Raw genomic sequence first — 10,449 nt, 5'->3', positions numbered from 1 at the left:
GAAAAAAAAAAGAAAAGAATATTGGGGATCATTCACTATATGGACTATGCTGGATGCGGAGTGGCTACCAACGTTCCATTTCAGTTACTCTGCTGTTTTACCTTTTTTATTCACTAAACTTTATTGTAAAAACGTCTTTGCTGCTGGAGTTAAGTAAAGAAAGTTAATGCATAATACTCGCCTCCTGTCTTGTTATAAAATCACCAGTTAGTGAAAGAGCATGCTGCTTCCATACGTTTTGTAGTTTTACGATTATGCCCTTAAAAGGAAAACCGTCAGCTCAACGGTATTCTATGGTATAACGACCCTTTTATAGAGTCATGAAAGGAAATGGATTCTGTGTTAAGTGAAGTAGATGTAAAAAAATAAAATAAATAGACACATTCCTCCCACAGGCTTCCCCATACTCCGGCCCTCCAGATCTTGCTGAACTACAACTCCCATGATTCTCAGCCTATCTAGATCATTCATAGAATCTTGGGAGTTGTAGTTCAGCAACATCTGGAGAGCCGGCAGGCAGTCCGCCCGGAGCCCTGGTCACACCGCGCGCTGAGCGGCCGGCAGTGGCAGGCGGGGTGCTGACTCGGTCAGTGCACCCTCAGCGCTGCTCTCCCAGTCCCATGCACCCACGTGCTCTCACTTCCTGGATTGACGTAAAAGCACCGCAACAAAGCCCCCTGTGATTGGATAGTGGCGCTCGGCCCCGCCTCCGCAGCGCTGTGCCCGTCCTGATTGGCTCCCGAGGAGCCACGTGGCCCGGTGACACCGCCCCATTGGCTGAGCGCTGAGTCGGTGTCCGAGAGAGGCCCGGGTGCCGCACACCGACTGACACGGAGCCATGCCGAACAGGAACCCGCACAAAGCCGCCTGCCCCTGTCCTGCCGCCCGCGGAGACCGCGGCGGAGAGAGCGCCGGGACCCGGGAGGAGCCGGAGCGCGCGGACTGCATGGAGGACCCGGACATCAACAAATCCCCGAGCGACCCCAAGAAATACCGGTCAGTAAACACCGGGAATACCGGGGACACCGGTCAGTAAACACCGGAAATACCGGTCAGTAAACACCGGAAATACCGGTCAGTAAACACCGGGAATACCAGTCAGTAAACACCGGAAATACCAGAGACAGACAGAGAGACACACACAGACAGAGAGACACACACAGACAGAGAGACACACACAGACAGAGAGACACACACAGACAGAGAGACACACACAGACAGAGAGACACACACAGACAGAGAGACACACACAGACAGAGAGACACACACAGACAGAGAGACACACACAGACAGAGAGACACACACAGACAGAGAGACACACACAGACAGAGAGACACACACAGACAGACACACAGACAGAGAGACACACAGACAGAGAGACACACAGACAGAGAGACACACAGAGACACACACAGACAGAGAGACACAGAGAGCGAGCCCTGACAGAGAGCGAGCCCTGACAGAGAGCGAGCCCTGACAGAGAGCGAGCCCTGACAGAGAGACACACAGACAGAGAGACACACAGACAGAGAGACACACAGACAGAGAGACACACAGACAGAGAGACACACAGACAGAGAGACACACAGACAGAGAGACACACAGACAGAGAGACACACAGACAGAGAGACACACAGACAGAGAGACACACAGACAGAGAGACACACAGACAGAGAGCGAGCCACACAGACAGAGAGCGGGACACACAGACAGAGAGCGGGACACACAGACAGAGAGCGGGACACACAGACAGAGAGCGGGACACACAGACAGAGAGCGGGACACACAGACAGAGAGCGGGACACACAGACAGAGAGCGGGACACACAGACAGAGAGCGGGACACACAGACAGAGAGCGAGACCACACAGACAGAGAGCGAGACCACACAGACAGAGAGCGAGACCACACAGACAGACAGACAGAGAGCGAGACCACACAGACAGACAGACAGACAGAGAGCGAGACCACACAGACAGACAGACAGACAGAGAGCGAGACCACACAGACAGACAGACAGACAGAGAGCGAGACCACACAGACAGACAGACAGACAGAGAGCGAGACCACACAGACAGACAGACAGAGAGCGAGACCACACAGACAGACAGACAGAGAGCGAGCCAGACAGACAGACAGACAGAGAGCGAGCGAGCCACAGACAGACAGACACACAGACAGACAGACACACAGACAGACAGACAGCGAGACCACACAGACAGACAGACAGCGAGACCACACAGACAGACAGACAGCGAGACCACACAGACAGACAGACAGCGAGACCACACAGACAGACACACAGACAGACAGACAGAGAGCGAGACCACACAGACAGACAGACAGAGAGCGAGACCACACAGACAGACACACAGACAGACAGACAGACAGAGAGCGAGACCACACAGACAGACAGACAGACAGACAGACAGACAGCGAGACCACACACACAGACAGACAGACAGACAGAGAGCGAGACCACACAGACAGACAGAGACAGACAGACAGACAGAGAGCGAGCCACACAGACAGACAGAGACAGACAGACAGACAGAGAGCGAGCCACACAGACAGACAGACAGACAGAGAGCGAGCCACACAGACAGAGAGCGAGCCACACAGACAGAGAGCGAGCCCTGACAGAGACACGGGGTTACATAGCTGAAAAGAGACTTGCGTCGATCAAGTTCAGCATTCCTCACATATGTTTTTGCTGTTGAGCTCGGATAGAGAAGCTTTCCATGCTTCAATGCAAACCTACAACTCGGAGCCTGACCTAGCTAACACTTATAATAAATTATATTCTGAGTGACATCATGACTGCCTGAGACACCCTCTCCCTGTGACCTCATCACTGTTTGGGACCTCTCCCTGTCCCGTGACAACATCACTGCCTGTGATATCTCCTCCTCCCCCATGTCATCAATGCCTGTGGACAACCCCTCCTAGTGACATCACTACTGCCTTGAATACCCCTCCCTCCCCATTGCATCACTAATACCTGAGACACCCACCTCTCTCTCTCCCTGTAGCATCACTACCAGAGACACCCCCCTCCTTGTGACATCACTACCTGGGACACCCTTCAAATCACTGTGAAATCAGTGCCTGGCACACCACTTCTCCCTGTGATATCCCTGCGCGAGACATTTATTTCTAAATTCTATACATTTGTTACTTTTCAATATATAAATATTTCTCTATACTATAACTTTTTTTTTCTTTAACATATAGATACCTATTGATAACCTCTATGGCTTTCAGACTTTTGCATAGTAAGCAGTGTTATTCACTGACGTGAGAATTGTTGAGCATTAAGAATTAATTTCCAAGGCCAAAATAGCCAAACTGGTAGCATTCTCCAAGTCAGCTCTGCTCATAGTTAGGCAATTCTAGCCTTTAAATGTGACATTCAAGGCTGTTACTGTAATGCTCTGTTTAACTTTTTGGACACTGAACGCATTTATTTATTTTGTTAACTTTGTTTTTGTCTATAGTGTTATTTTTGTCCTCTTTGATGAATGTAATTAATTATAAAATCTGAGGAAAATCAAAGTAAAAACTCTGAAAGAGGAATAAAACGTGGTGGAAAGATGAATTATTTTGCCGCATTACATGATGGGAAATGTGAGGGTGAGGGGCACCAATGTGTAAGAGGTGTTTTATGTATGAGAAAAATGGTGCGTGTGACACAGAATTAATGCAAATATGAAAGAGAATGGAGTGATATAGGGGATTTATTTTTACTTTACCCAAGTATACTTTTGCATTGATTCATACCCAGGTTATGATTTAGATTTATTTTGTATTTTTATTCTACTGTAGGTTTATCCAACTCGAGAATGGTCTAAGAGCTCTTCTGATCTCAGATCTGGCTTTGACAGGCCAGTGTCATTCTGATTCTTCTGATGAAGAGGAAGAGGCGGATGATGATGATGATGATGATGAGAATTGGGAATCGGAGGATGAAAGTGAAGAGGATTCTGAAGACGGTGAAGATGATGAGGATGATGAGGAGGAGGAGGAGGAGGAAGATGAAAACACAGATAAAGAAACTGACAGCATGTACCCCAGGAATGCAAAGAACTGCACAGAAAAACTGGTATGAGATGGGGGGGAACTTGTATAATCGGGGTGAAATACTAAACCCAGTCATGGGGAATCACAACATCAAATCTACATTGTTCAATTAATCTCGTCATCTCTGGGGAAACCAGTGACAATTTTTGACCCATATTAACGCAATATGGAGGTGATTGGTAAAATATTGAAAAAGAAAAAAAAAGTACTTGCATCTACAGGAACCAAGAAGTTTAATGTTTCCTAGCCAATCCAGCTCTCCCATAATTTTACCCAAAATGATGTGCTTATGCTATAAACGCCTGTGCAGTTCAGCAGATGTGCATAGATTCTTTGATATGAGAAAGACGCAAATTAAAGCATTTGTCATACTAATAGACGCTGTCTTCTGTGTATTGGATGACACTACTCGGAGCTGATGTACAGGCTGCAGGCTCACTCATAGAAAGATACGAGTGCGCTCGGAGGAGTTTACCATATTTATTGACTGGTGAGACCAGTGGGTCAAATCCCAGATAATCCTAGCGAATGCTTTCACTTAGGAGTTAGACATTGCCAATTTTTAATTGGTGTTGGGAATTTAGGGTGGTATTGTAGGCTGTGTTTCAGCAGTGTCCAGGTAACCTAGTTCGAAGGAAATGCGGTCTGCAGTACAGCCTAGTCATCAACATTTAGGAGGGTAACATTTATTCATCTGTGGACTCCCCTGTTGCTATCCTTACCAGGGGAATTCTTCCTATGTTTGCTATTCCTCTTTAGCAATGTTTATCTTACACACTGATACCTTGTTCTTCTTTCCATCCCCTTGTATACAGTGCTACACTATTATTCAGAAAGTTTGTGTCCTCTAGTCTCTTCTAGTTACATAATTGGCTAATGTTGTAGCTTTTGACTACCTCGTCTTTTCACACCCTAATAGTGTGTTCAGTGTATAGGCGTAATAAATGGATTGTTAGGAAATCACCACTAGGATTAGTATCTTGAAAGATACTTCTATTACTGCAACTCCTAATTTTCATGCGATCTTTGAGACTAGGCATATATTAGAATAAAGGTATTGTGTTGGAAATATCTGTATTATGTTACTTTTTCTTTCCTCCTCCGTTTCTTAATTGTCTGTTCATTGTGCAAGTCTCCTTCTATAAACATGCCTACCTTTCTGAGTGAAATGCCCTTTGTGCCCCTCTCTGCAGTCCGCCGCTGCCCTGTGCATCGGGATTGGAAGTTTCAGTGATCCAGAGGACCTGCCAGGACTGGCTCACTTCTTAGAGCACAGTAAGAAAACGATCAGGTTTATCCTGATAGCTTGCAATATTTAATCTGTGTAGCAGAAAACCTAGTTCTCGTATAAACAGAATATTGACTGTATATTGTATATTTTTAAACATAATTAATGAATTGGTATCTTATGGAGGACGACTTTCATTTGCAGATAAGCTGTTGGGAAAACTCAGTGGATAGTGCTCCAGCTGTGCTTTCTCATTCACACGGGGTCACTTACTAAAGTGTGAATTTTAAAGTTACTCCAACCACTTCAGTGATTTGAAGTGGGCATGGTAATAGGAGTGTGTATGTGCTGTGTTTCTTCAAGAAACACTGCACAGCCAGAGTATTTTTATTGTCAGTGGCTAGTTGCACCTCCAGCACACTTCACATTAAGCAACCTGGAACAGAGTTCTGGGCTGTCAAAGTTAATTCTGTGCATATTTTACGCCTGTCAGCGCTCACTGCTCGCTGGCAACGGACATAAAAATCTTCCCCTTTCAGGCAGAGCACAACACATTCTCCTGCATCCCTCCATTGCAAGCAGTTTAAAAAAAGACCTCCCTCTTTTTGCCTCACCACTCATTCCCATTTTTTTTTTTCTCATTTGTGAAATGCGTTTAACAGCTCCTTTTCCCCCCTTTCCTCTCTATATGACCAAAAATGGATAGCCCATCCACCCCAAAGATGTCCTTTTCTTTTTACATACATTTCATGAACGTTGAGGACAAGCATCTTCTTTTATGTATTTTCTCAAAACTCCATATACATCATTCTAAACTTTATAGACGTTCTGTATATAACCTCTACTTGAGTGTGCATCTGCCTACATGCCACTTATAAGGACTGGTTGATCCCAGTGCTGAAGCCACTTCCTTAATTAGCAATACTATGGGCAGAATGTATGCGAGCAGGGGAGCTTTTCTTGTGATATCGTTTGAATTTTGAGGAAAACCTCATTCGAATTAACACTCCAAGTAATTTAAACACTACAGCATGCTGCAGTGGTTATGGTGCCAGAAGTGCCCTGTTTCTCTCCCTTTCTCCCCCCCCCTACCCCCCAGAGTAAGTAGATAAATTTGGTGCAGGTGACTTCCTCTATTGAAAGCTGGAAGCTCCTGTTAGCTGTTCTGGGCCAAGTCCTGCCAAGCGGGGTCAGCTTATTGGCTGAGAGGATTCACAACCAACACATTTTTGTTTGGAATTAATTCAACATAATTTTATATTTTGTTTTGGTTACAGTGGTATTCATGGGCAGTGAGAAATACCCAGATGAGAATGGCTTTGACGTGTTTCTCAAGAAACATGGTGGCAGTGACAATGCCTCGACAGACTGTGAGCGTACCATCTTCCAGTTCGATGTCCAGAGGAAGTATTTCAAGGAGGCTTTAGACAGGTATTTGTTTTCTACTGCACACACTGCCTTAATTCTCCATTTCAGTATTTGAAAAGGGAGGGAATTGTATGGTTTTATATAGAATGCATTAACCCTTTAAGGACCGAGGATAAACTGTCCTTAATGACACGGATGTACCTAGTACGTCCTCGCAGTCCTTCTTACTTACCCGATCGCCGCCTTTCCCCTGCCGGCGATCTGTGTTCCTCCCGTTCTGGTAGGACTGACTGATGGAACCATGGAAAGACATAAATGCAACTGCCTGTCAAGGTAACAGATACCTAGCGATAGCAGGGGCTCCATTCCTGTCTCTATTGGGAAGGAACATTTCTTCCACTTGGAACTTCCATTATGAAACTTTCTGAAGTGCTTGAGAAATTCAGCTTCTTCCTTTGTGCTTCAAGCTTTTTTCATCACACTGGAAATATCTTAAGTTTATCAATTCTCCACTAACCACTCTCTAAAGAAACAAAACAAGCCTGCCCGCCGCCCAATAACTAAACCCTAAATGTTGATACTAAACTGTAAATGTAGGTTTTGCTAACATTCAACATATTACCAGAATGGGATATGACTCCCCCCTTCCCTTAAGTTGATATGCCATGTTTAGTTACTGAAAATCTTGTCCTATATATTGGCATGTAGATAATCTATTTTTTATTATATTAAAGCAGATCTATCAATTTCGGGGTTCTTTGCGAAATATGTAAAGACCACCAATATTGGCAGATCAATATAATGACCGGTCCGGTGTGGATCTGGTGGCCACGGGGTGCAGGGCTGGTTAGTTTTACTCCCCTCAATCTGTCCCTTGCGATTGCCACTATTTTCATCTTCTCCGCTCCTGGCAGTTCAGTTGTCAAGAGCGACGTCAGTGCTGTACTCTTAATCTTGCAGTCTTGGTCAATATTTTATAAAGATACATTTTTTTATGAAATACTGAAAAGTGACAGATCCGCTTTAAATACATTTATAAAACTTGCCAATACGTAGTCTGTGTATGTTTTCGTTGTTACAAACGCTAAATGATTTATTGTGCTGGTCTCTGTAGGTGGGCTCAGTTTTTCATCTCTCCGCTTATGGTCAGTGATGCCATCGATAGAGAAGTGGAAGCTGTGGACAGTGGTAAGAATGAGTCTCATGGCTTTCTGTGGATTGTTTGTCCGATGTCTTGTCTACAGAGTGTAATCTGTCTCTTGAAACGTTTCAGAATATCAACTCGCCAAGCCATCCGACTCAAATCGCAAGGAGATGCTGTTTGGAAGTCTGGCTAAGGCTGGACACCCAATGGGCAAGTTTTTTTGGGGTGAGTGTCTGTAAGCATATATAAAAGTGTACAGTTTACACACATTTTTTCATTAGCAGCAGTAGGCTACCCTCTTCAGTAGGGCAGTAGGCCTCCCCTCCCCCTAAGCACGTAAAGCCTCTTGTGTCTGCCTGTTTGTTCACTGCAGGGAAGCACCAGGTTACTCAGTCTCTTTAGGAAATGGTGTACATTGTTATCTCCTTGGTTAAGGCCTAGTCAGCCTTGTTGTTCCCTCCAGGTGGATGAGACTCAATCTTTATACATAAATCTCTATGCATATTGTGTCTGCAATCGTATGTAAAAATAAAGATGCTAACTTTTAAAGTTCACGGATTTGCTGCAAATCTCCAATATGGGATCTTTCTGCATACCAGGAAGAAACCTCTGTTCACTTACATTTTTATAGCTATACTATCCTGTTAGCAGTGCTTTATGGATGCAACAGGTGTTTCTGGGAATTGTAGTTAATTTGTCAGTTTTCTTCTGAGAAAGCTGTCAATTGAACTAAACCGATCGGGCAATTACTTACAGAATTATTTTTAAAGCAAAAAAGAGACAGAAATTTATGGGATTATGGAGTAAAAGCAAGATAGTCCATATTGCTGTAGAAACCGCTATGAACCAGATTGGCATGATGGTATGAAATATCATTAAGATTTAAGGCTGTGTCATTTGCTATTTTCCCTGTGCTGGCTGTAGACAAGCTGTTTGTGTGTTCTAGCGGCTCAGTACTTTATGAGATGCATTGTATTAATCCTCCACTTCCACCATTGCAGGAAATGCCCAGACTCTGAAACACGATCCCAAGGAGAAGAATATCGATACCCATAGCCGGCTGAGAGACTTTTACAGGACGTACTATTCTGCCCATTACATGACCCTTGCTGTCCAATCAAAAGGTAAGAACCGGTATATACCTTCTCTTTCCTATCACTATTCCACATGTTTATTATTATTATTAATGGGAAGAATGTCTAATGAACTAGTCTTTCATTTGATTTTTCTGCAGAGTCTCTGGATAAGTTGGAGGAGTGGGTGAGGGAGATCTTCTGCAATGTCCCAAATAAGTGAGTCTGTCCTGAAAGTGAGCTTGTCACTCAAATTGCTGCTTTATTGGAAGGGCTAATGCAAGTGGAAACTGAAAAATTCATTTTTGAAATGGGTGTCGCTGTCTCTGAAATCATATTTGGGATCAAATCTCAAGCAGAGATTTGCAGCAAGAGAAGTTGTAGCTTTAAATAGATCACTTCAGTTATATGAAGTGGTCATGGTCCCTGGAGTCTGTATGTGCAGCGTTTTGCTCTGAAACGTTGCGCATATAAAGTTTAACCCCTTGGCTGCAATAATAGGGTGTCATCAGCCTGCCAGAAATTAGAGTTTTGGGCTGGCTAATGCTAATGCTGTGACATTCATTGGCTGAGAGCAGTCATCTCACACTCTCTACTCCAATGTATGACTACTGCATTAATTTCTGCAGAAGCGCATCACGCTGCCTTGGAGCCCAGGTAAAAGGGCATACAGTTAGAAAACGGTTTGTCCAATTACTAGGATCCGGGCCATGGTACTCCTGGTATCATTACTACAGCAAGCTATAGTGGTTATGGTGCTTGGAATATCCCTTTAAGACTGGCTAACCATCGTGGTCAGTATTTGCTGTATCAATCCTAACCATTAAAGGAAAGGAGCTTTGGTACTTGCATTTCAATTCGTAACAGATGGTTAATCCCAATTCTGTTCTAGTGTAAAGGCCATTTACCATTCTAAATCAGGCTGGACGGCTGAAAACTACTATATTCATGATTTATTTATTTATAGTGTTTTTGCTAGTCTATTGATTTTGCACTATCTACTATTGACTTCTCAAGAAATCACCTGCTCTGCATAATACTAAACCGGACGTTCTAACCTGTTTAATGTCCATCTTTTCTCTTTGTGCTAGTTCTTTGCAAAAACCTGACTTCAGCCACTTGAGTGAACCTTTCAACACCCCTGGGTTTAATTCTCTGTACAGAGGTATGAATGCTTTCCATCCCGATGCTGATCTCTGTAGAGTAATCAGTGAATTGCATTGCTTTTATGGAATCGATTAATATTGTACAATGAACGAAGTTCTGTATGGTGTGAGGTCTGGACACTGCAATTTACTGTTTGTCATTTCTCATGTGTTTCAGTTGTCCCTATTAAGAAGGTTCACTCTCTGACCATAACTTGGTCCCTCCCTCCTCAAGAGAAACATTACAAGTGAGTATCTGCTCTATACATTAATACGGCTACCTTCCTATAGGTGTATGTAGCCACTCATGGCGCATAGGGCTGGTGGAGGATCAGATAAGCCTTATTGAGACTATTAAATTATTCTACTAATCCATTGAATACAGTTGTGGGTTTAGATCATTTTTCTTCTT

General features: G+C 44.0%; 1 protein-coding gene across 1 annotated transcript in view; it reads left to right on the top strand.

Annotated features, from left to right (window-relative positions):
* The first annotated feature begins 739 nt into the window (after positions 1 to 739).
* NRDC (nardilysin convertase) overlaps positions 740 to 10,449 on the top strand; it is a 35,642-nt gene continuing 25,932 nt past the window's right edge. Inside the window, exons 1-10 of the mRNA XM_063427811.1 lie at positions 740 to 996; positions 3,825 to 4,101; positions 5,273 to 5,354; positions 6,585 to 6,738; positions 7,790 to 7,863; positions 7,949 to 8,044; positions 8,821 to 8,943; positions 9,054 to 9,111; positions 9,984 to 10,057; positions 10,216 to 10,285. Coding sequence (XP_063283881.1) covers positions 839 to 996; positions 3,825 to 4,101; positions 5,273 to 5,354; positions 6,585 to 6,738; positions 7,790 to 7,863; positions 7,949 to 8,044; positions 8,821 to 8,943; positions 9,054 to 9,111; positions 9,984 to 10,057; positions 10,216 to 10,285 — 1,166 coding nt within the window. The 5' untranslated portion in view covers positions 740 to 838. The remainder of the gene's footprint in view (positions 997 to 3,824; positions 4,102 to 5,272; positions 5,355 to 6,584; positions 6,739 to 7,789; positions 7,864 to 7,948; positions 8,045 to 8,820; positions 8,944 to 9,053; positions 9,112 to 9,983; positions 10,058 to 10,215; positions 10,286 to 10,449) is intronic.

The sequence above is a fragment of the Pelobates fuscus genome, chromosome 7 (genome assembly GCF_036172605.1).
Source record: "Pelobates fuscus isolate aPelFus1 chromosome 7, aPelFus1.pri, whole genome shotgun sequence".
NCBI lineage: Eukaryota > Metazoa > Chordata > Amphibia > Anura > Pelobatidae > Pelobates > Pelobates fuscus.
The sequence above is the reverse complement of the archived record's forward strand: the minus strand, read 5'-3'. Positions and strand labels throughout refer to the sequence as shown.